This window comes from Vanessa tameamea, chromosome 13, assembly GCF_037043105.1.
Source record: "Vanessa tameamea isolate UH-Manoa-2023 chromosome 13, ilVanTame1 primary haplotype, whole genome shotgun sequence".
Classification (NCBI taxonomy): domain Eukaryota; kingdom Metazoa; phylum Arthropoda; class Insecta; order Lepidoptera; family Nymphalidae; genus Vanessa; species Vanessa tameamea.
This window is the reverse complement of record NC_087321.1, coordinates 10,617,336-10,645,315: the sequence shown is the minus strand read 5'-3', so window position 1 is coordinate 10,645,315 and position 27,980 is coordinate 10,617,336. Positions and strand designations below refer to the sequence as shown.

Below are 27,980 nucleotides of genomic sequence, written 5' to 3'. Positions count from 1 at the left end.
AAAAGGATATTTGTAAAGTTTTTTTGCAATTGTTTTCTTAAACAGATAATTTAATTCATATTATATGATTTTAGTTTACAAATAAATAAAGTTGAAAAGTTTTTTAGTTTGGTTGGACTATGCTAAAGTCACGATCTACCAGCAATATTTGAAAATAATTATACGATAAATAGCCTATTTGTTTGAGAGGATTATAAACTATAAAATCAAGCTACGCGTACGACTCGCTAGAAAAAGAAAGGAAATTGTAATAACATGAAGCAGCGAAAACATAAATCGTTCATTTAATTAACAAATTATAATTAAAGTGAACAATAAAAGTTTCAATGAACTCATAGTCATTTACAAAGAATTTAGTACATTCCAAGTTACATATACCCTAACTGACAGAATACTTCAATTAATGGTGAACGGAAACCAGATGGCAGTTACGAGCAGTGGAAACTTGCCAAATGCCACCAAGCTTACCTGGTGCTCGGGAAAATTTAAGACTCATTTAAAGCTGTGTGACTATGGTTAGAAGGGAATATCGCTTGACGAACGTAATAGCTGGAAGCGAATACCGCTTGATAAATGTACTGGCTAGAACCGAGTATCGCTTGACCTTGATTTTCTTTTATTTGAGGTAATTAATCATGGCCGTATCCATAGGAATAACGAAATTGAAGCGAAAGTACTAAGTGAAGGACATATTAAAATGGAGTCATTTTTTCTTTAAATATGTAAGATATATATTTCCACCATGCTTTATTCTACGTAACAGTATCGATTTACAAAACTGAATTTCTAAGGATGCACATTTTTTTTTTACTTTTCAAGAAATTAATTTCATAATAACGTTATCCATAACACGAAATTATTTACAACCAAAGCCTAACAAACACATTAAAAAGAAATTATAATATAATGATATTTATATTTCTACTACCGTTATATATCTCTAATAAGAAAACCGTTGAAGAGAGAACTCGCACAGAAAAGTTGTGATCGAAAATTTAACGATGACTTTCAATGCTAACCTTTGCGGCTTTCGTAGTGTGATTAGGATTTTGTTCATTTAAATAATCTAATCAAACAAATACTGATTATATTGCAATAGTTATATTGGTCCCAAAATGGAACCTCAGGGGATGCCATTATTTAATACTAACAGAAATATGCTTGAAACAAGTACATAGTACATTTTTTACAAGGTGGATAATACTATCAAAAACATCAAAAACCATTAAAAACTTCATAAGATAATAGTCTTTTAGCAACAAATCTACAATTGTCATTTAATCCTTAAACCTGTCAAACACTCCATCATATACGAGTAGATTAGGAAAAGTACCCTAATTAATATTACTAGGTACCAATAAATATATTGGAAGAAAAAAAATCTTGCAAAGTACAATGCATAATATTAAGTTTAACACTAATTGTTGTTGAGTTAGGCAATATAAAAAAGGCCTCATTTATATATATTTATATGTAATATATATGTATAAATAGGTAGATCAATTTTAGTAAGTAACACGTGAACTATTCGTAAATATGTAAATGTTTTTAGTTATTTAAAAATGGGACGTATCTTTTTTTTTAAAAAAACGTCTGTTAATTCATTAGTGTTTCATTTCAGGGCCGTTTCCTGATTTTCCGATAATGCGTCCTAATGGAAAATGTTGGATTTCTAAATAACCATACAAAATAATTATAAAAAATAACAGTAGCTTTTGAATTAGTTTATTATAAATAATACTTAAGTACTGAAATGATCAAAATCAGTGGTGCTTCTCCGGATTCGAACCCAGGTCTTCGTTAAAGATCCATAAGTTCTAACATATACGCGATCTCAGTTTAATTATTTATTCATAACAGAATATACGGACTCTGAGACAAACGATGTTGTCATAACAAACGAATTCCTCGTACGAAGTCATGTTCTTTATAATTAAAAAATCGATTTATGGTGTTTAATTTTCTCTAAGAATTTCCAAGCGATCTAATATTTAGGTTAAGTAGATTAGGCATCATGCGCCTCAGCTTCATCCCTAGTTATAGTATTATGACGTAGCATTGAAACCAGACAAAGAGCTATCAACAGTCATCCGCCTCTCCGCCTTTAATTTGCTAGTTTAATCAAGTTATTATCCTCTTAATAATATTTGTTAATTACACGTTGATTGGAGCAGCGTTTTCACGCATATTTTTTCCATGATAAATTATTATTTTTATCAAAGAAAATCTTGTTGCTGTACAAATTCTCACTCGCCTAGCCTGTCTATAAATTTTTGTAGGATCATTGCGAACATTCTAAGAGGATAGCAAGGTCTATATATATACCGGATAAGGAAGGTTTTCACAATCGTTTAAGCTATTTCTAGGATAATTGCATACATCCCAGTTTGTTGTCTAGTCTAATAGATCTCAAGGTCAAATATTCAAAGCTCGGATCAGGCAATTTGTTTGTGTTCAAGTTCAAAAGATTTTTGTGCTCGATAAGTTCTCGACACTAGCCTGAATATTGGAAATTGGCAGTTAAGTCTCAATTTTATTACTTTCTCTACGACATTACGATGATTTTTTAATTAATTTGAATATTACGCAATAATTAAAAAAAAAAAACCTACAGAGCAAATGTACGTCATAGAAGCTATGACGTTAAGTTGCTAATGACTATTTAAATAACACAATTGCACTAGCGAATCAACTATGCTATTTGTCAATTCCCCAGTCGGGTCAAGTAATCGTTTTTAATAATATAATTACTAGACGAGGATAATTTGGAGACTTGAAGTTATAAAAGTATAAGAAACGGCCTGTAAGCCCAGTGGGGTTTTCAGGCCAGTGGGCCTTTTTCTCCGATGCCGGTTGGCGAAAACAAATGTGGCAAAATTTTGTCTAAATTAGATGAAAATATGCCATTTTTTATGGAGAATGTTACTACTACTTTGTTATCACATCAATAAAACCATAAAGGTTGTTACTACAAATATAACGGTTTTCGTAAGTATTTGCTGAATTTTTTACTCTAGATTCCGTAGTAGCGGTGATATTTCAGTTATAATCAGTCTTCAATACGTTGAAATTCTCTGTAAGAACAAACTCCACACTCACTGCAGCACACACACACACACATACACACACACAATCAGAAAGTGACGTGCTACACTATTTATTAATAGTATACAATACACAACTACGCCATAAAAGCGTTTACCCGGAAGTCCGTTTTCAACATTTCATTAGTGAAATATAGTGTGAGAACATATTTTACTCACATAATAGCACTGCGGTTTGTCAATGGAATGGGAACTGTGAAAAAACTGGGACCAAACACGAACAAAAATCTAAAGTATGTACTTATATTAATTTTAGTATTTCGTTCGAATGTTTTAGTCTCACTTCGAGCATCGCATAATTATTTTTATTTCGTTCTCAATAAATGCTCCACCTTAATATGTAGACGTAAAATTTACATCAGATTTTTATTGTCTCGTAAAGAGAATGAAATGATCTCGTTATTTTTTTATTGGTCATATCGATGACTTTACATAAGACTTGGCTTCGATGGAACACTTGACAAATAATGTAGTACACGGAAAATATATGTTTGAAATTGATTTGAAGTGACATCTATAACTGATCGGATTTTAAATGATTTTACGATGGTTTGAAAATACTTAAAAAAGTACATATATTTTTTTATTTTTGCCTTGAAATTGAAATTCGTAGATATTTAGTCTCCAATCAAACACAAATCCTTACAAAAAATCAGATCAATCGGATATATGAACTACAGTCAAAACTTTTATTCAAGTTTATAAAACAATATTTCAATTTAAATTTTTAAATTAATCTAAGGTGAATTTTAATAAGTTTTTCATATAAATGTAAGCCATCGCGTTCAGTAAACAAACTATGTATATATGTCAAGTACGCAGTATCATTCTTTGATTTAAAGTGATTCTCGCTCAAAGTGTATTGGTTTTCGGAACACATTTGGAACTTTATTTTTTAAGTCTTCACGATGCCCAATTAAAACTGGAATAGCATCCGTAGCAGCTGCTGATATTAATATGTTTCCTAATAAATGAGCTACCTGATGATAATTTGTTACTGACGGTCATAGATCGTACGTGTCTGAGCGTGCGATAAGTATTAACCTTCGCTACTTCGCCAATATGCCACTAACCCTGGGAACTAAGATGATATGTCCCTAATAAATATTTTTTTATATATTATATATCTTCTATATTATATTATATATCTTCCTCTAATTTTTTAGCAAATAGTTCTTGACATATTTTCTTATCTTTAATGGCCTCACGTGTGACAGAGACAATGCTTCATTAGTTGGTAAAGTGGACTCATCCAACTGCTTTGAGAATTGACTCTTCAGATGATTGCACTATGACTCTTCAATGTTTTCAGTCATTCATCAGTTTACCTTTGAACTGCTTTGTGGAGCACAGTAGTTATACCTTCCTTTATTGCTCGTAAAATGAAATGACTATATTAAGTAAAAACTGTAAAGATAATTTCTGGGCATACTTTAATCATGTTACGAGTAAACTTCACTTGGTGGTAGGAAATAATGACGTAAGTGTCGGTGTTGTGTCGTAGGTAGGTTTTGATCTTTTGCGTTATATACTTTGGGTAAAATATCTCTGACATTTAACCCAAAGTAAGAACATAAATCTATCATTATCCCTAAATCACTGCAATACGTCCCAATTTTCTTTGGACCCTTAACCGACACCCTATAGCCATGTCAGTACTTTATAAATTGAGCAATGTTTACGTTAAACCTTCCCAAGTAGGTCATAATATACTTAGATTAAGGGTGTGAATAGAAATTATAAGGCAAACAAGTTCGTGTTATAAATCCTGAATAGAGCGTAGGGTATTTATTAGAGAACAGTATTATCAGTACACAATGAGTTTTTCCAGTTAAATCTATTAGTCGCCATACGTCTGTTGTATTGACATAGTATTGATATCGTTGTTTTGATCGATCTGGTCTTAATTATTAGCTATAACAAAATTTTAAGAAAAGTAAATATTTAATAAATGACATTTTATGAATAAATATTTACCAAAATAAATTAATACGCACAAAATATTTTTTTATGTAGGAATTACGCTGGTCAGAAATTGAAGAAAGTTTAGTATTGTTGAGGATAAACTATTATGGAATATAATTATTTAGTATACAGAAACTAAGCCTCATTCAAAAACAGCCTGTTTACATAATAAAAATACACACAAAAATTAAATTACCAAGAATCGATTTCGCAATACGTACCTCCATATTGTACTGCTATCCGTATCTTTAATCTCCTTAGTCAGGTGTGTCAGCAAGGCAGCGTTCGCATTCGTGTACCACTCCACCACTTCCGTCATTGAAGTACCAAGATCGATTTTCGCCCTGAAGATAAAACATATTGGAAAAACATAAGACATTATGTCATAACCAAATATGAATATTAACAGCACCAAGGCTCTGAACGCAGGTGTTTTGCTAAACAAGGGGCATAAAAATTCTATACCAATCGAATTAGACACTTTTTACCTAGTTCTCGTCAATGAATTCATAAATTTCTAATGCCGATGAAACGTAATAAATACAATTCTATAAAATTAATTAATAAGATTTTGATAATTTAATTGCACGATTTATTCTACTTTACCCCAATGCTCTGTAATGAGTGGGTTGGAGGCATTAGGTATCAATAATAACCTATGCTCTGAGGTTCTGGTGCGATTGAGTAATAAACATCAATCCATCAAAACATTCGCATCTTAAATATTACTAAGATGTTTTTGTTAACAATTATATTTAATTAATTAATTATAAACTTTTGGAAGATGTACTGTAGTGCAGTTACTTCGTACCTCGTTCAAACAACATATAAATAAATAATAAATAAATATTGGACAACATCACATACATTATTCTGATCCCAATGTAAGTAGCTAAAGCACTTGTGTTATGGAATATCAGAAGTAACGACGGTACCACAAACACCCAGACCCAAGACAACATAGAAAACTAATGAACTTTTTCTACATCGACTCGGCCCGGAATCGAGACCTCGGAGTGGCGTACCCATGAAAACCGGTGTACACTCTACTCGACCACGGAGGTCGTCATATAATCAAAACTTACCAATAATAGGTCATACAATACTTTATAAACGTATATTGTATTAAATAATTCTAATATTATCCTAAATGTGTGCAAATGCGTAAATTTAAATAACTCTGCCAATGTTATAATAAAGAATATAACCTACAACCCTATTTTATAAATAAGCAATGAACAAAAAAAAATATTGAATTAGGCTGTTATATCCTGAGATTAGCGCTTGCAAACAAGCAGACAAAAAACGTTTTCAGATGTATCAGTATACCTATATCGTTGAAAATATAATATTTATTTTCTTAGTGGCTCTTCTAGGTATAATCTACATTCAGAAATGGTGCTTTTAATTTAATTTAATCATGTTGAATGACAATGCAAAAGTGATCGCAAGGGTCTACTTGAATAAGATATATTTGGATTTGATTTCATATAATGAAGAGTTATTCGTGTAATCTGTAACCGTGTGTAATCTGTAACAAAAGATTCGTTAACATATTAAACTCATTACTTCAATTATCCGACTACACAGGGCTAGTTTTGTGGGATAATATATACGTTTGTAGGCAGTCATTTTTAACTTTGCCGTTTCATAAATTCAAATCACTTGTAAAAATACATTATTAAATAAGGCATATTATTCAATACAAGATTATACAGATGATAAAAAAGCGTGGAGCTAATACATGTTGACTTCCAGGCAGGATATGTTACATACATATATAATTGTATTTAACTAACATGACTGTATTTTTAAATGTTGGAAAAGAGTAACTACTGAGTTTCTTGTCGGTTCTTCTTAGTAGAATCTACATTCCGAACCGGTGGTAGCTTCACTTAATATGGTTTGTTCAATAACAATTCAAAAGTGCTTGTAAAAGCCTAATTGAATAAAGATTTTTTATTTATAATTTTAAAATTGTTGCTTTTGTGCTAAACAATATTACAAAACTAATAAACTTTTAATCGACTGATCCTTGGTAATAAGATGATTGCCTTCCAGGCTATTTCAAATAACGAACATACAATTTTTATTCCTGTATAAAAGCTAAATATAATTGTAAAATAAACATTTGAAAATATTCCACTGAGTATCTTTCGTCGTTTCATCTAAGTGTAACGCTTCTGTATCGTATAAAGATTTTTGACTCTGAATTTGACGATATTGTGAAAGATTGTTATCCTTAAATAAACGATTTGAAAATGAAAATTAAATTAAATGTTCACATTAATAAAACCACCAGCCTTCATTCTCTCATTTACTTTATTATAAACGTTAATAATAAATCAATTTTAATATCCTTATTATTGCTATCATAATTGATTTGTACGAAATATAGCTTACTTTTAAATATGTCCCAATGTAACATTATAATGTCAAGACAAAAAATACGTCAGCATCCAGGTGCACGATGTAAATTCATGTAATTATCAGTTAAATACGCCAGAAATCGATTTAATTACTTTTTTGGGTATTTTTTTAATACGATGGGCAACACTGAGCAATTTAGCTCAAGTAATATCGTCATCTTTATCTAATTAATTATAACATAACGGTGATACCACGAGGGTGACATGTATTTATATACCTAAGTCAATTAACTTTCATTACTAAGCTACAGTCACACAACACGAGCGGTCCCTTTCAGAAATTAGTTTTTTAGTATACGTTTAGTTTCGGTGATGGCGCATATAGTCGTACGAATAAGTTCGCAAGACAGTTTAAAAGTACAAATGCGGTATCGGATACATTTTTATTCTTCGATGTCGTATGTAGTTTTACGAGTTGGAGCGAAACACACGACAGTATTCCCCATTCGGTACACACAGGCAAAAATAACCAGTAGCGACGGATCCGTTTAAAAACTATCCTGTATATACGGACCTTCTGAATGTGTACTTAGATTTAAATATAGTATCAATATCATAGATAACAATTCTTGCACGTTTTGATAACTATTTAATAACCGCACTGACTCATCCGATGATTTATTGCAAGCTTTTATTGAATGAATCATTACAAACGCATGTTACGGTGACTTAAAGAATTTGGGGCTTTCTTATTTCTTTACTTATAAAATGCGTTGTAGCTAAATTATTTATAGTTTTCTAAGGAATAATCTTTGAATTTGTATGCAACGTTTCCTCGTGCAACGTTTTATTAATCGTTTCTGATGATCCACATTGACAGATTACATGACACGTGAACTGTTTGTATCAGGCAGTTTTGATTTTGTCAAATAGTTTTATAAGAATTTTTATAACATTTTTACGTGGCCGGATAAATGGGCCACCTGATGGTAAGTGGTCACTACCCATAGAAATTGGCACCGTAAGAAACTTTCCCCATTTTTTACAGCGCCAACGCGCCGACAACCATGTAAACAAAGATTTCATGTCCCTTGTGCCTGTATTACACTGGCTCACTCACCATTGAAACCAGAAAAAAACAATACTAAACAAGTAATCTAGTTATCAACTTAATTTCCTCCAAATATCAATTCATAGTCACGTTTACAATAAAAAGAGATTTATAATATATTTTTTTGTTACTTATAACTTAAAATTCGAAAAAGATAATATTTAAATCAGTCTCTTCTTCTTTATTTAATTATTCTAATTCATCACTAGATATTATGAACCAATAAAAAAAAGGCGGCAAGCTTATTAATACTTTACAGATTTTCATACGGTTTTCATCGATGAATTAATTCATGAGAAAGTATATAATTCACGAATGTCTTGTGTGAATTGGCTGAAATATAACGATGGTTGGAGAAGGTGTCGGAATAAAATTCTTGCCGCGTAAACCAATACACGACACAACACGTATTATAATATAAACGTTTATTGTACACATATTTCTACCATTACTAACAAGGACTTTCTACTTACGCTGTACACGCATCGTATAATTTTATACTACAGCTTTATTTTTTATAATAATACTGGTTGTCACTCGCAGCTTTGCTTGTGTTTGTGTGTGCATCAAATGATAGGTATAACAAGTTTGCATTTTCCAAATTTCATCAAATTTCGTTCAGTAGTTTGCCCGTGAAAGCATAACAGACAGAGTTACTTTGCATTAAAAACATTAGTAAAGATATTGCTAAAACAGATTGTAATTGTAGAGTAGATAGTTTGTAATACAAGTTGACCACATTCATATTAAATAGATAGTATTCAATTTATAGCAATATATTAAGTGTATTACACTGTACGAGTTACAAAGCGACGCTTTGTAAATTGACTAAATTAGCATATTGCATGCAACATTCATTTCACGACAGCTACTCCCAACGGGTATCTAATCTTCGAAGAATCGATTACTTAAAGGTGCGCCTTGTCCCTTATGGAGGTATATTTTAGGACATTTTTATTTCGCTTATATACTGCCAATAAAATCTATAATGACTTTTTCATGAGACGATGTCCTCAATAATATGGAATGTTTTTGTTATCTGTCTTGTGACACATTTTTAGTAACATTTCATATCCGTATTTTTCATATATATATATATACTAGTTTCCGCCCGCAGCTCTGTACGTGGTGGGATACAGGTGTTAGGTAACATGTATTTATCAACAAAATGAGATAGCTTTGTGCGTGTGAGGGAAGGGGGGTACAAGTGTTGGGTGACATAATTATGTCTTTTTCTGCAAAATTAGATGATGGTCATGTCGGTAGTTATGACGTGAGTGGAGGCAATTTCGCCCTTCTTCTTGGAGATTCAGGTGGTAGGTTAGCTAACTTGGCGGTAGGGTGGTGTGCAAGCCCATCTGGTTATTTACAAGCAACTTATCAGCTATACATAGCAATGTTATGTTCTGGTTTGAAGGATGAGCGAGTCAATGTAACTGCAGGCACACAGGACAAAATACACTTCCTAAAAGTGATGGCGCAATGGCAATATAAGGAATGGTTAATATTTCTTACAGCACCATTGTCTATGGCCCGTGGTGACCACTTAACATTAGGTGAATTATTTGCTCGTCCGACAACCTGTATAAAAAAAGTTAGTCCATGTGTTACATCATAAAAGCATCATAAATATCCTGAATTTCACACAAATCAGTTTATCCGTTTTTGTGTGATTACGTAACGAATATCACATTAATAATATTAGTAGAAATGTTTAGGTTGTTCCTTTGTCTAATAGATTGCATTACTGATTCAGGATACTGAGATGGTACATTAAGGAAGTCGTTTGAAGGGACGTAGCTTGAGGAAAACTTTCGTAAAACATATACTCATACATCTGGCTTTACATATATGAAAAATTAATTAAAATATAGTGGATTGATTGGTACCAGTCAGATCTTCCATCATTATTAGCATTTCAGCAACGTTGTGTGATAGCAGGTTGTTAGACTGTGTTGTTTTAAACAAGAAATATTCCTTCTGCAAAGCTTATCTATATTGGCGAGTGCCATCCGCATAGGATGAACAAACTCCAAATCTTCGTTCGATAGAAGAAGAGGCCTTATCCTCCAAAGTGAACTATGAAAAAAAGTCTTAAGAATTTTATCAACTAATTTTTATTTACTATAGAAAGGGAAAACAACAATACTTTTTATATTGTACTCATACACATTACATGCTCGTAAATGTAATTTAGTGTTCAATTTATGTTATCGTTTGTATAGTAAATGATTGATTTGTCCAATAGATGTGATGGATCTTAAAAAAAAAGTTGTTTCATAATATTTACACAAAACAAAAAGAAGCTAAGGTTCATATAACAGTCAGCTAAAAGTAACATTTTAAAAATAGAAGAAAAGTTGTGAAATTATGAAAATCCTTTATTTATAATACTTAGTTAATCCTGCTCATTGAAAAATAAGTAAGGGTTCGTATTACATATTTTCTGTTTGTAGTAAAGTCGGTACATAATACAAGCTCAACAAACCTTTAAAATCCGACCAAATTTTCTCGTTTATTTTTATGTACCAAGCCGATTACTGTTTCACGGATATTCAATTATGTAGAGCTTTGGTTATTTTTGTACGAATTTATTGAGAACGATTCAATTTCAGCAAAGGCATTGAAAAAATAATTAAAACTCTAATTATAGTAACATCTAAAATAAACATCGTTTGCTCTTTCATAATGTAATAAAATATAATATGGTTTGATGTTTTTTTAATTATGGTATTATCAAAAATAAGTATTTAAACACCGCATTCTCATAACCCGATGGGATGATAATTTGACACGCCTGGAATGAGTTAAGGTGCAGAACCAAGAACTTCTAAGTTCATGGGCTACGAGGAATTTTTTCATTGGATATAAATACTCAATAACTTTTAATTAGTTTTAGTTGGGCCAACCATGAGTTTGAAATCAGGTCTCAGGGATCTATATGGTCTTATAACTATTTTCACCAACGAGTAATAAAATTTTTAAAGTTAACTACTCAAAACTCAAAAATAAAAATGTACGCAAAATTGGAAAAGGTTACACTGATCTATTTTCCTAAAAAATAACTATATCTTTATGTATTTAAAATCAACCAATGAATTAATTTTGAGTAGCTTAAAGATGTTTAATTCGAGTGAAATATTCCATGCACGCTACTAAATAGGGCTTAAACATTCATGAAGTTACGTGATGTGTGATACGGTTGACGTACTTAATTAGCATCCACTGGGTAATTAAGTTTGATCAGTACTTTTGAACAATTATGACATCGTATGTAAATGTCTAAGAGACATTCTAATTTCAAAATTCTCAATTCGAACAATGATACAAAAGAGTCTACATATAATTTCCGCTGTCGTACTTCAAAGGCCAATAGATGCCATAATATTAAAAATACATTATACTAAGTTATGGAAAGTAACGACGTATGGAAACATTTGCGTAAGGAGTGCCGGTGATTATGAGCTGTGGGTTAATACGAAAATTCCATAACCATGTTAAAAAGCATTAGGAAAAGTGTTTGGGGATGGGGTGAAATAATATACTCGACGTTTCAATTTGATATCATCACATAACGTCACTTTAATAATGAAGTGTATTGGGTGTAAATAATTATCTTTTGTGGTAAAATTTCCTTGCTAGAGGTAGTATACTTGGTGGTAGGGCTTTGTGTAAGCCCGTCTGGGTAGGTACCACCCACTCATCAAATATTGTACCGTCAAAGAACAGTACTCAGAATTGTTGTGTTCCGGTTTGAAGGGTGAGTAAGCCAGTGTAACTACAGGCACAAGGGACATAACATCTTAGTTCCCAGTTTGGTGGCGCATTGGCGATGTAAGGAATGGTTAATATTTCTTACAGCGCCATTGTCTATGGGTGATGGTGTCCACTTACCATCAGGTCGCCCATTTGCTCGTCCGCCAATCTATATTATAAAAAAAAATCATGATTTATATTACGTTTGTAAATGTAACGTTAGCATGCGTAACGGAAAGATATTTCTTACGTATATATTGTGTTGCACGTGCTATAACGTTATTAAAAAACAGCATTAATCATTTTAGTGACTAGTATTTATCAAAAATTCGAAACGCTTACTCTGTATTCGAAATATAGAGACATTACACGTTCCAGCGAACCGAACATAAGCGTTAAAAATTTATTTCTTCGTACATAATATATGTATGTATATAAAAAATGCTGTTTTAGAATTAATATCCCATACAGTTTAATTCTCTAATTCCGTATGTCAGAATCTAATCCACGGCGTTTACGATGCCTTACAGTTCACTGCAGAGCTATTAATATAACAATACTGTTATATTATCGTGTAAAATAATACTTCCTACTCTAGACTATTTTGACAGATTAGTTAATAAACTGCGTAAAGGAAATAACTAAATTCCAGGCTAACTCACGTGACACCATTTAAGCAACATTAATAAAAAGATAGAAATAAATAAAAGTAACACCCTGTAAGCATCCCACCGCTGGGCTAAGACCTCACCCTTTGAGAAGATTTGGAGCTGGTTCCACCATATTGCTACAATGCGAGCCGGTAGATACACAGATCAAATATAAAATACAAATTAAGCACATGTAAATTCAGTGATGTTTGCCTGGGTTTGAACCCGCAATCATCGGTTACGTTGCTAGCGTCGTAAACAATCAACCGCCTCGGCTTTAAAAAAAAGACTAATATATAATTTAAACAAAATAAATACAACGTAATTTAAAAATAATTAATCATTATTAATATTCAAACAGAGTTTATTTTTATTATGTTGGAAAAGTTTCATAGCACGAGACATTGATTGATGATGACTGCAATCGCCTTAAATGAGATAAAAAATATTAAAACAAATAACGCGATATCTATATTAATACATGAAGAATAAAATGAGTCACAGTGATGTCACGAGGAAAGTTTATTTTGTTTATTTTTGAATGAATAACATAAAAAATACATCATCATCCTCCTGCCCTTATCCCAATTTTACTTGGGGTCGGCGCAGTCTTCTTCTTCCATACTTCTCTGTCGGAGATCATCTCACAAGTAACATTCTTTCTAACCATATCGTCTTTCACACAATCCATCCATCGTTTCTTGGGTCGTCCCCTACCTCTATATCCATCCACATCCATTCTTAAAACCTTTCTCACAACATGGTCCTCATTCCTCCGCATAACATGCCCATACCAAGACAGCTGGTTTCCCGATAGCTTCTCGGTTACCGGTGCCACTTTCAAACTACCTCTTATGTACTCATTCCTTACTCTATCCATTCGCGTAACACCACACATTCCTCTCAGCATTCTCATCTCCGCCACATGCAATTAAAAAATACATGCTAAATAATTTTCATGCATTAATTATATTGTCCTTGATAGATTTTCGTTACGCAATGGACATACACAAATGGTCTAGAGCATTGACCCCTCCAACGGCCAGCTGTCAAATTAAAATGCCTGTCAGAACTTATCGCGTGAAATTGTTGAATTCACCTGCGCCTCAGCGATATATTCTGATTCCAACACTTACTAGAACATGAAATTCATGCTTCACACCAAGTCTAAATCTAAATTGAAGGGTGAAACTGCAAATCTCAATCATAAACTAAGATCTTTGTCTAAAACGCGTTGCATTTTCTGATATAAGTTTTATGTATATTCGTTGCGTAGGTTTCGGTTAGATATTATAAATTGTTGCATTTACTTCAGTACAGATAAAATATTGACACGGATGTCTTTTTTTTATATTATAGGTGGCAAACGAGCAGGAGACTCGCCTGATTGAAAGTGATTACCACTGCCCATTGACATCTGCAACACCGGGGGACTTGCAGGTGCGTTACTGGCCTTTAAGGAGTGAGTGCGCTCTTTTCTTGAAGGTTCCCAAGTCGTATCGGTTCGGAACCGTCGGCTAAAGCTGGTTCCACAGATTTGTGCGAGGCAGAAAATATGTAGTAGCAATGTAGTTAAAGTAAATATAAACTAAAGTCGTCGTTTTATTCCCAAAGGGAAAATATGCAGTCACAATTTTTTACTCATAAACGTTCGTCTAGTTTTTTTGTAGCTTAGCTATAGCGACTGCTTGTAATATTTCTGCGATCTTATTGTAAAGCTATACTATGTTACACCACAAACGATTTACTGAAACCTCGCTGATTCTATGAGTCACAAGATAAATTACAAGTTTGTCTGTATTCATTGCGATATTATAAGTATTTATTCTAAATATTAACACTCCGTTTACATATATTTAAAAAAACTATACTCTATTTGGAAAATTATTTATATAGTTTCCATTCATATATGAAAGTATAAAACCCTAATTATACTTAGGTTACGTTATGTTTGAATAGAATCAATTATAGTGGAAATAGTAATAAAATAATATGACTTTATAATAAATACTTCATTAAAAAAAAATGTACAGGTACTCTGTAAAATGGAATCAAAACTCAACGCAAATTGACTTTATTAGGTACAAATTTTATAGAAATAAAAATCGAAGGCATATCACTGTATTGTCAACATTTCTCGAGTGAGATACAAAGTGAGTTCTTACAGAATCGTAATGCACCTTATACAAAATCAGTGTTTAGTGTATTTCGAGAACAATAAAAATGCATGCTGTTTTATATTTGCATCTCATTTCAACACCTTCAATTTTGCATACTTTTGAATGGGATAAATATAGTTGAGAACGTTTATTTTTATAGTATTTCAAACTGGTAGTACACTTAGTACTATAGCTGGGTGCCTAAAACATAAAATATAGCAATGAAAAATCTTTTCCTGCAAACATTAGGATAACAATGTATTACGGCAAATTTGATTTACCAGAAACAGGAAAGAACCTAACTCTATAGAATACCAAACGAGCATCGGTTATGTTATTTAATAATTTGAATGTAATATTAATAATGTTTATTCGAAGAATTTATAATTAAATAATACTAATATATGAAAATATTTTTCTTATTATGATTATTATAACAGAAGTAATGAAATGATAGCATCGTATTTTGGTCACGGCGACGAAATTCCAAGGAATACGAACTACGCAGGACATATGAAAGTGCACATATTTACTCAAACACAAGAGCACTCTTTATTCCCTCACTTCCTCAGTTCTATAGTCCGATGGGACGGAAAATTAGACAAGCCTGCAGAGTTCAGGACCAACGACTTTAAGTGCTTTCCGAGACACAGGAGTGTATATATTTCCAATTACCAGACACTAGGCTGTTACTGAGATTTTTTTTATAGAATACCCGATAGATTTTTATCGGTCTAACCTGTAGTTTGAATCCAAGAACTTGAGATCTACTTATATCTCTTGTTACTAAACCAAAGAGGCAATCGATAATGAAATATATTGTACACAAGCCACGCATACACAAAGGACTCCCGTAGAGCGGTGGGGAGGAGATATGATGGCATATTAAGACTGTCATACCGTTTGCTGTCATGGCATACGAGTCGGTTTAAATGCCGAGATAATTGACATTAAAAGTATGCGACGTGAATTGAATTGATTACTTCGATAAATTCGGAGTTAGACAAATCGCAACATTGAGAAATATATAGTTCCGTTTTCGCACGAAAACCGCTACCTTGTAGTTTCTTAGGCTTGTTTTCATGTAGGAGGCCTCTTAAGTAAATCTTAAAAGTTTAATATAGTATAATATTTTAACATTTTAATGATATTCATAATACTTAGGCATATTTATAATTTTACATATTTTATTAATAGTAATAATTGTAAACGCTTTCATTAAAATATTATTAATAAGATATTTTACATCTGTTATTATATTTTGGTGAGGCATGAACATGATAAAAATAAACAATAACTATTTTGTAAGAGAAATCAGTACATTTTTTTGGCAACGAGCAATAGGCTTATGGAAACGACCGCCCATGGACATCTATTCTGCAGCAATGGAGGGCTTAAAGATTAATTCGTTTCGTAATCTTGTCATCGCCCATAATTTGTCAAATAAATATATTATTATTAAGGAGAACATTAGAAGAACTGCCAAAAGTAATTAACCGGATTGTGAACCATGGACATGAATTCTGTTAAATAATGTAAATTTTTAACATATCTCACCTTAAACATTAAATTAATTTTTAAAATTGTTTTTGTTTATTTCTTAAAAATTAAATATAACTTCTTAATCCGATTCAACAAGAAAAAGATCCGAACAGAGAGTAGGATTTGAGACTGAACTTGTGTTAGTCTGTGTGCACTCGTGCTGTATAATATCATATTTGCTTGTTGTTCGAAGAAAAGCCAGCTAGGCTTCTCTTCGAACTGTCGTGCACAGAATTCGAAAACTTATATCGTTATATTAAAAAAGATCAATAGAAATTCGAAAAAGCACAAGTCTAACAAACTGTTATGAACTGTTTTATTATATGCAAAAAAAAGACGTCTTAAAAAGATTTTTAAAAGATTATTCTATACAATCGTCAGGTGAAAAACAGACACGTGTGTATTTCAACACCTTGTAAAGATTAGCCGAAGCGTTGTACTCGTACTAAATTGAGATTAATTACTCGAAGCTGTCGCTACTCCTGTGAAGAAATTGAAAATTATTGCGACGATCACGATCTGGTCTCAGCTTTGATTCAAATAAATGTTTACCTTTATTTGTTATTTATTTATAACTCCATTTCAAATCGAATTTTATAAATTCGGACATATTTTTGTATGTGTTCATTTATGTACGTTGAGTTTCATTCTTTTCCGGTCAGCAGTGCGATTCTATAAGAATTTATTTCGTATTTCACGCGTAAAATCTAAACAACCGACTTACGGCGATACGTCATTTTTATACGCATATTTTATTAATTTTATAATTATACCCTGTTCAAGTTAGCTTGATCTTTTTGACCGACGGGCTAGTGATGAGAAACAGAAAATATAATATATGTATATAGCAGTCGATGGAACGATGGAATACGTAATTCAAATTAGAATTCAATTTTCTTTTTTACTTATTTTTCTAAAAAGAGTTATACCGGCGTAAGAGACCCCTAGCCACAGAGACCCCAACGAAAAGTACCCCCGTTCGTAACAATAACTTAACAATGATCTTTAAGGATTTTTGTAATCGATATTTGTAGCAGTTACGGCCTGTTATTCGCGTCCCTACCGTCCGACCGATGTAACATTGTACAAGCGTCTATTATTTTCAGTGTTTCTATTTAAACTTTACTTTGAAGCAATAATATATAATAGAAAAAGTCTTAACATTTTCGGATAACGCTTGAATCTTTAGGAACTTTCGTATTATATGTATTTATTTAAATATTTTTACAATTTTTAAAAACATTAAATTAAGAAAATAATATGTTCGTCATTGCACAGTTATGTCGATCAGAAAAAATTACATCTGTCAAAACGATCAAGCTATCTTGTACAGGGTATAATAGTACAGTCTATTGGCATATCACATTTTGATATTTAACGGTCTTGTTCTGCAATTAGTTTCGAGTTTCTTTGAGCAGTATTCCTTTACAGAGGAGAAGGTTTGGAGTTTATTCCACCAAACATTGAAATAAGACTCATGCGGGTTTCCTCACGATACTTTTCTTCACGAGATTAATTACAAACACAAATTTAGCACGTGAAAGTTCTGCGGTGCATGCTTAGGTTTGAACTTGCAATCCTCGGTTAAGACGCACACGTTCTAACCATTGGGCAATTTTGGGTTTCCGCTTAGCTGCTTTGTAATTCTTAGTTTAATTTAATTATAGCTGATTGTTAACTGATATAGTATTAACTGGGAGCTATTGTCATCTAAAATTAACGTAATATAATCTATTTTAATCAAATGTGGTAATTGTATCATTGTTCTAAGGAACTATCATATCGAGTTTGGTTTGAACTCCGTTAGGCTAGTACAGCGTCTGAAATATTTTTGATTGAATCGGATTTGATTTTTCATCGTGATCTTGAGAGTGAGAAAATATAAAGTTTACCTTTGATTGGACGTCATCATCTATTTATTAGTTATATTTCTGGAAACACATATTACATGAGACGACTGTAGAAGAATCGCTGATGCTGCGAGTCGCTAGATCTACATGCGACCCACATCGACGAGTCCTCATCAGCAGAATATACTTTTCATAATTAATATAAATCATTCAATATCTGAACTTAACATTGTTCAGTATTGTTTCAAATTAATTACGAAATCTTTGGTTTTTTTTAAATGCTACGGCTGTAAAAAACCTAATTCACACACTGGAATAACACAGAAATAATTAATAACAAATTATGAACTATATTCATAATACAGTATCCGCTTGCGTGACGGTCATATTCATTACTATATTCACTATATTTCCGTCACTGAGCTAAGTGTTATTAAGACGCATTTAATATTGGGTAGTTGCTAGAAGATGCTACTTTTAATGCTTAGAGGTAATCACTTTAATCTTCTTTAATATCAACAAAAAATAGCTAGTATTTGTGCAACAGAAAGTAAAGGAACAGCGTGTCCCAGAGTTACGTTAACGCAGGAGGCATTACAATAGCAGCTATTTTCTTTATAAGGAGAAGGACCGGAGCTTACTTTAACGCTGCATACGTTTGGGACATTTTCGTACGACAGGTGTAGGTTTCCTCACGATTTTTTCTTCCATTCTCGAGCATAAGTTGAATTATACATACAAATTAAGCACATGAATATTCAGGCTTGAACCCGTAATGTTCGGTTAATATTAGACTATAGCCATTTGGACTGTATCAGTTCTTTTATTTAACTTAAGAAATTTAAATAGTTTTATGCATTAAATCCTACCTTAAATCAGACAGCTCTTCGAGAAATGCTTCTCCATCCACAGGAACTGCTCGGTTTTTGAACATTAGGAAAGGAAGGTCACCCATCTGCTCTATAGCGCTGTCGGTGCTGGCAAAGCGTTGCGTTAAATTTGACCTTGAATGAAAATCTAAAATTACTCAATGAAATAACCCTAGTCAAAAAGCCGTATCAATGTTGTTCTGGAGCAATTATACCTGGTGATAGGGCTTTGTGCAAGCCCGGCTGGGTAGGTACCACCCACTCATCAGATATTCTACCGCCAAACAACAGTACTCAGTATTGTTGTGATCTGGTTTGAAGGGTGATTGAGCCAGTGTAACTACAGGCACAAGGGGCATAAGCTCTTAGTTCCCTATGTTCTTATAGCGCCATTGTCTATGGGTGGTGATGAACATCAGGTGGTCCATATATTCGTTTGCCAAACTGAACAAAAAAAAATACGATTTATAATTGTATAGTTGGACAATCGTTGTCTTCTTCATTTGAATGTCGAGTTACTGGTGAAAGAAAGAGAGCAGGTAACAAGCTATCACTTATTTCAGATTCTACAGATTAATAAGTTGCTTTTATACACACTATACAAAATATATCAGTAAGGCCGTGAGTCTTTATTGAGAAGTTTACAGATAACGGATTAAAAGTTGGATACAACTATCGCATCAGGTGCCGCGTTTAAAGTTTATTTTGTATAGTTTTTCCGTCAAGGAAAATTTCCTAAGAAATCTTTCTATGCCTTGAAATTATTTTATCATAACATCTTCTACTTCAATTTGTTTATTTTCCTTGTCTTCAAAATCACTTAGTTTATATTTTTAGTTCCTACCTAAACGGGCTTTATATGGGAACAGTAAGGTTCTATAAACAACGATAAATTGAAAAATAAAAAGGAAAATTCCAATTTTTTTCCGTCTCGGAAAGTTGAAAATCTCGGTTTTTCTCTATTATAATAATATGTCTGTATTATACACATAAGCTTTTCTCTTGAATCACTTTATTTATTGATGAAAACCGCCTTAATATCCGTTGCGTGGGTTAAAAGATCAAAATGTACGGATAACGGGAAGCGATTCTGTTTTATACTATCTAGAGATAAGAGATACTAATTTTACTTTCTCCGGGTGGGGTGAGTGCCCAGTGTATTTTTGCATTCCACTCGGTCTTCGTACTTTACCTCACTCCACGTTTTTTTGATGCACGTGACTTTCGCTGTAAGTACCGCCAGGCTTGCTTAGACCTACGTTTTCTTTTCCATCAAGGTTTAAATATAAATCTCCCTTAGGGAGATGGTTTTGATCCCCTTGGAGGATGTATCCGATACAGTTCCATTAGCGACGCCTAATTTGTTGCTCTTTCATTCTTAAATCCGGGATAATATACACATATATATTATATTCTAGCTCCGCCCGCGACTTCGTGCGCGTTTGAATTTAACAAAAAATATATTGTTGTAGCCTTCATCCTTATTTCATCAGCTATCTGCCAGTGAAAGTCCCATTAAAATCGGTCCAGACGTTCTATAGATTAGCCGGAACAAACAGACAGACAAACCAGAATATAATAAAAAAAATTGGTATACGTACCGTACACGTATGTATACATACATATGAATTTAGTAAAAATCGGTTATTTTATATTACAAACAGACATTGCAATTTTATTATATGTATGTATACAAGTTTATTATTTTTGTTTCCTTAGTTATTTTAGTAAGCAAGTGAAACTGATTCAAAAAACTATTCAATAAATATTGAGTATGATGATATATTTTTCGATTAATTATTATTATAATATAAAAAAAACGAGTTCTCAAGTGGTCAAAGTCGAAAAATTGGTGATTTTTATAAAATTTTGCTATTTTACTCTAATGTACAAAGTTTCTTACAGCGTTTATCGATTTCCTAAAATAAAACTTACATAAAACATCAAGAATTCCAGTAAATGTTAAGTTTTCTGTATCATAAAAGCATTTAAACTATTTTTTTAAATGCAATGCGAAAGTAACTTTTGGTGGAAGCAAACGCGATCTTCTAAAATCACTTAACCTTAAGAAAGGATTTGTCCAAAAGTGAAAAATTTACTACCTGTTGCCTGAAATCTCAATTTAAATATATTTATCGTATATTTTACTAGTTTGATTGTAGTTAACTCTCTTAAGTCATTAAAATTAAGATCAAGGACATCAAGAAAATAAAAATTAATAAGAAAACAAAAGTTAATACCACTCACTGATTACTCAAGAAATCTCAGAAACTATAGCACTTACAAATTTGAAATTTGTCTGGATGGTAGTGTTTTATAAATTTTCCGCGTGTAAAGCCGCAGGTACAGCTAGTAATCGTAAAATCGTAGCCAAAAATATTTAATCTGAATATTCATTAATTACCGAATAGCTGACATTATCAATTTATTACGCTATCAGGATTTTGAAATTACATCTCGGACGACCACGTCTGGAGTAAAAATAAATATAATTAATTTTGTAAAAGGGACGCCCACGCTTATAGAAACGGATGTTTATGACAAAATACTAACATAACTTCAATTAGGTTCTACTTGGAATATGGATATTAAAGTATCCATTAGACATTCACATTTCTATTTTCAGGGAGTTTGAGCATAACAATTTAATTACATTTTATTCAACGGTACGAATGGTATCCAAAATGTTAAATTCTACGTTATACATTTTATAATATTCAGTTAAAGGTTATAATGGTGGAGTTGATTCTTTATGTTCTGTTAGAAGTAACGTCGACCTTAGGTACTAGGTAGCTTGTCGTAACTTTGCCACGTATAGGTCGCAAAACCGAGTAAAAAAATATTGGTAACTATGACATTAGCTCATACTGAAACTGTAGCCTATCTAAGTGGAGTCTAGTAGATATAGGTTATGTGGATTTAAATCCAGATAAACACAATTAAGACTTCACGTGTTTAAAGTCTGTTTATATTTAATATCATGTATGACAGTTACTGAAGGTATTTTGAGAAAAGCTGACTTTAATTTGATACACGTCAAAGGAAATTCTATCTCTTATTTACTCACTAAGCTAGTAGAACACGTTATAAAATAAACTCTTAGCCTTATATAGCCATAGCCTTTAAAGATGAACAATTTATGAATGAAAATAATATCCGAGCATTTATTACAATCCCGTATTAGAGTAAAGCAATGGAATAAACTTCAAAACTCCACGGAAACAGAGGGGGCCTTAACCTAGCAGTGGGATATTATTATTAGGTAGGAAGTTTAGTTTACCTAATATACGTCTATATTCCAAGGGAAGAATGAAAGACAACTGCGTGTAGCGGAGGTGAGTATGTTGAGAGGAATGTCTGGTGTTACGCGAATGGATGGAGTAAGGAATGAGAACATAAGAGGAAGTTTGGAAGTGGAAATCATGGGATGGGCATGAGGAATGAGGACCATGTTGTGAGGAAGGTCTTGAGCATGGACGTGGATGCATATAGAGGAAGACGACGGCCAAAGAAACGATGAATATATTGTACGAAAGACGATATGGCTGGAAATAATGTTACTTGTGAGATGACATCAGACAGAGAAGTATACATAATAACATAATAAGCCTGTAAATTTCCCACTGCTGGGCTAAGGCCTCCTCTCCCGTTGAGGAGAAGGTATGGAGCATATTCCACCAAGCTGCTCCAATGCGGGTTGGTGGAATACACATGTGGTAGAATTTCGTTGAAATTAGACACATGCAGGTTTCCTCACGATGTTTCCCTTCACCGCCGAGCACGAGATGAATTATAAACACAAATTAAGCACATGAAAATTCAGTGGTGCCTGCCTCGGACAGAGAAGTATGGAAGAAAAAGAATCTCGCAAAAAATAAATCATTGACTAGTATAACAGTAAGTCCATAAACAGTCTGATTATTCAGCATTATATTCAAAATAAATATATACTTTGTCAACATACCTAAGCGTACTCCCATTGGTGAATATGAAGAAAGCCACTTCTGATCTTTCTTGCTGCAGTCTGGTGACCAGTTTTCCCAACTCCGTCGCTCGGCTGACCTGAGAGAAAGTGATGGTGTTAATAATTCTAAGTAGAATTTTATTAGTTCAGTGATTAAAAATAAAATTCTTTGTGGTGCAATAATCGACTTAGGGCTTTGTTCAAACCCGTCTAGGTAGGTACCACCCACTCATGAGATATTGTACCGCCTCGCAGGGTTATTTAGATTCGTTGTTTTCCGGTTGGAAGGTTCAGTTAACCATTGTAACTATAGGTACAAGAAACATCACATCTTCGTTTCCAAGGCTAGTGGCGAATCGAAGATGTAAGGAATCGTTCAAATTTCTTACAATTAAAGTTTATATGACCAATTACGGTCAATAGTCCGCCAATTTTTGTTATAAAAAAATATAACCAAGGGAACTTTTTATTTTAGCAGTACAATATAAAACACACGCACGCACCTGTCTCTAGTACAGGGCTAAAAAAATTCTAAACGTTATTTTTATTACAATCTATTTATTTTATGAGATTTTTCTTATAAAGAGTGATATGTACAGAGTACCTATGACACAGAGATTACTTCTACAGATATTTAATACGGTACAGTCACAAATATTATTTCTGAAATTAATCGCTTTCTATGTTGCCCCTGTATATAGTTTTAAAAAAGGTTATTAGTGCAACTTATTACCATTTTCCAGTTAAGACATTGTTTCGGAATTATAAGTATTAAAATTTGTTGTAAAAAATTATAAAAAATTTAGCGACTCGCGCACATGAATCCAAATAGAGATTTGATGGTTCAAACCTAGAGCACGACAACTGAATATTCATGTGGTTAATTTATTTCTATAATTCATCCCGTGCTTGGCGATGAAACAGTACGAAAAATATTCAAGCAATTTGGTGGACAATAACAAGTTATCATTTTATGTTATGCCCATAGGATTCTACAAGCACGTGATCCATTAAATACTCGTCTGTCTCATTTATTGTTTAAGATGGATAATACAGAGCTAAGAAACGTTTAAAAAAAATAATAAACTAAAACAATTGAAGCGTGTATAAAATGAAAACATTTTTTTTTTGTTTCAAAACATTTCACACTAACATTAAAATTACATTCCAAAAAGCTAAATTTATATTCAAGAAAATAATAAACAACATTTTGTCTGGTCTTTCATTCATCTATGAGATGTTCTATCGTCGGGTGGACACGGGTGTTGACACCAAATGATTACATTTTTATTCTACGCTGAAGCGACAGTGGAAAATATTAACACATTTTAACGAGTAGGGGGAACGGTATAGAAATTTTGTTTATTTTAAGAGCTAGTTGTTAGCCTGTTGGATTATGATTGTTTTTTTTTTTCATTTTAGTAAATTCAAGTATTACTATGTATCCAAAATTGGTTATGATAAACGTTAGACATGATATAAATATTTCTTATAAATAAATGTTACTAGAATTTTGGATCGAAATATTACACGACAGTAATAATGATGATGACCTGATCAATTCCTGGAGAGTTTCTTGGAGACTTGGATATTGTAGTACAGTCATTTTTATAATTATATAGTACGATAATCCAACACCTCACCACCTTCAGAAGCGCACAAACTCTAAACTACTTTTGCAATTTACCTGGAAAAATCTCAATATAATTTTATTTGGCGTAATCAAAATAAACGAACATGACATCATGCAAATTATGTATCATAGTATTGTCCTGAGGAATTTCAGCCAATTTCGCGATCAATCTCAAAGGAGACTAGCCAATGATACAGGACATATAATAGTGCACAGTTGTGTGTGCAAACACAGTTGCACTCTTTATTACCTCACTCTCATAACCAGATGGAACGGCAAAAGGCTTTTCTGGTCGTGTGCGACTGGAAATATTTCAGGCAGAGGCGATCATTTTGTATGATTTCCGATACACGGGAGTGCATATACTCCCAAATTCCAAACTCCAGCTGCTCCTTTTGATAAAAAAAACCCTATAAAATGTTATGTACCCGACATGGAATTTGAACCATGCAAACCAACATAGTATACATTAAGAAATGTCACTGTGTAAAAAATTATCAACGATTTAAGTATAAAATTAATATATATTGTTTTGGTCAATTATGAGATTAATTTGGTAAAATTTCAATATTATATCTTGTCATCATTTTATATCAAATTTAAATAATTTGATTGATTATTATTGTTGTTATAGAAGTTGTACGAAATTTAATTAGTAATCAATTTATAATCTTCGTAGATTTTTGATGGCAAGTAGAAAATTAAGGAAAACAAATCCTTCTTAAATTCAATATGGTGGCTAAATTGACCAATTTTGAATTTATACTAACATTAAATTTAACTTAAAATTATTTTATAAAATTTTAGAACAGTTTAGTTCGTGTAAACGATAAATATGATTATCTCAAATGGAAAAAAAAACATGTGTATTACTCTACTATTTTAAATTCGAAACTCATCTCGCATCGATTGATATAAAATGACTAGCGACTTCGTAACAGATTGATTAAAATATTTTTTCAACAAAAAAAATAATTAAAAGTGATCGCTAGATGAGAAATTATATGCAACACAGTTGTTTGAAATATTACATTCGTATCGAAGGCTTTAATAAGTATGTTCAAATGAAAGATTATCATTGTTACTCTACAAAACGTGAACGCAAGAAACGGTTGATAGATTGCTAGTAGACGTTGAATAACAATTTACTTCCTCCAAGAAAATACATGAACTAGACCTGTCCTAGTGGGTAAGACAAGGTTTTATAAGTTTTATAAAGGTTTTGCCAATGTCCAGTAACATAATTGGTAATAGAATAAAGATATAGAAAAATAAGTAAAATTGTACTCAAATTTTGACTCTCAACCTAAGGGTAGTGTCCACTACAAGTACAAGGGACGTTACATCTTAGCTCACAAGTTAGATCGCCTTGGTGTGATATAAAGCATGTGTTACGAGACTAGCCCTAAACTCCATACGGTGCTACGTCATAGGATATTATAATTAATTATATCATTAATAATATCATATATTATAAATATATACAATTATTATTGTAATTAATTGATCAATAATTTGTACAACTTTAGTTAATATTATGGGATAACATTTAATACTGGCATGTAGCACTATTTCTTATTATAAAAAATGATTGAGCTGTCATAAGAAAAAAACAATTGGAGGATTGTGAGGGATTGTAAAAGATATATAGAGAGATTGGAGCATAATTGTAAAAAACATAATTTTATTGCCATCCCGAACTACTGAAATTACACATGGTTATTATTTCTTACAGCGCCAATGTGGTGGTAGCCACATACCATCAGGTGGTCCATTTATCCGTCCACCTACCTATTACCTTACCTTAAAAAGAAAACGATATTCTAAAGACTGCACTGGTATTATTTATTTTGTTATCCTGAAACTCAAAACGCTACCTAAGAATTCTCATAAACTACATGAACAAAGTTGATTCGAAGGGTGAGAACGTTCATCAGTGAAATGATATTTCTTACGTTAAACTTCTGAATAAAATAATTTTCGTGAAACGTAAATATAACAAAATAAATAAATATTTTTGGCTCCCTCTTAATATATTTCTCAATAAAAGGTTTTTGGCTCTGAGCCAAGAAATAAGTTTAACTTCGACCATTTTATTTTGATCTTGAATACTGCGAATTTTAATGCAAATCCGCTGTCACTTAAATTATATATCAATCTCTGGAGGCCAACGTACTTTTGTTATTTGTTTTGAAACAAAATAAGTAAATATACGTATGAGATGCTATTTAACAAATGTGGATAAATCTTGTTTTATCGAAATTAATCTGTTTTCAAAATTGCATGCAGATAGGAAAATAACACACACATTCAGGTACATCAAACTACCGAATTCAATAAATACGTCTGCAGGGTTCTTGTTGCTTTCTACTAAAAATCTCTAAAAATTGATAATTCATTTTAGCTTTGAAATCAGTATCGAAGAAACACCAAACAACAGTCATATCATTCCACTGGTCAAGGGAATATACTATGTCAATTATATCAATATCAATATACTATGTCAAGAAAAAAGGATTTTATATTAATAATATTTCACCTTATAAAACTAACGACATATGTATGTACCTATGTAGCTTACAATAGGATATTCTTTTCATAGCAAAAATGCGCAAAATGGACTGCAAAAAATGCTGCTATTTGAGTTCTACCTAGCGACCTCTTTTTAAAATACAATTGTATATTCAGTAAATGGTTGCAACGACAGTACTTTCTAGCTAATAAAATAAAACATTATTGATAGACACAAAACATACTTAATCAAAATAATATACTTTGTCAAGGGTCAGTATCGACGTGAACTGTATTTTTACTAAGTGTATGTTTGTGGAATGAGTTTTTCTTTCAGGGATGATTAATGAAGATTCCATTAACTTCCATTAAAGTTTTAAATTCTTAGATTAGTTGATGTAAACATGTCTCATAATCTTGTTTCGAAAACAAAATGGCGTATACGCTCAGAAACGTGTCAACTACTACAAAACTATACTTAAATGTGCAACTATAGA

The 27,980-nt window shown here is 32.2% G+C and overlaps 1 protein-coding gene across 2 annotated transcripts in view; it reads right to left on the bottom strand.

Annotated features, from left to right (window-relative positions):
- LOC113396504 (uncharacterized protein) overlaps window positions 1-27,980 on the bottom strand; it is a 67,261-nt gene that overhangs the window by 23,793 nt on the left and 15,488 nt on the right. For both annotated transcript variants that reach the window (XR_010309328.1, XM_064216811.1), the window contains exons 3-5: window positions 23,340-23,437; window positions 19,376-19,510; window positions 5,291-5,413 (exon numbers count right to left, since the gene is read on the bottom strand). Coding sequence is in view for 1 of the 2 variants with exons in the window: in XM_064216811.1 (XP_064072881.1) it covers window positions 5,291-5,413; window positions 19,376-19,510; window positions 23,340-23,437 (356 nt within the window). In the remaining variant the exon portion in view is untranslated. The remainder of the gene's footprint in view (window positions 1-5,290; window positions 5,414-19,375; window positions 19,511-23,339; window positions 23,438-27,980) is intronic.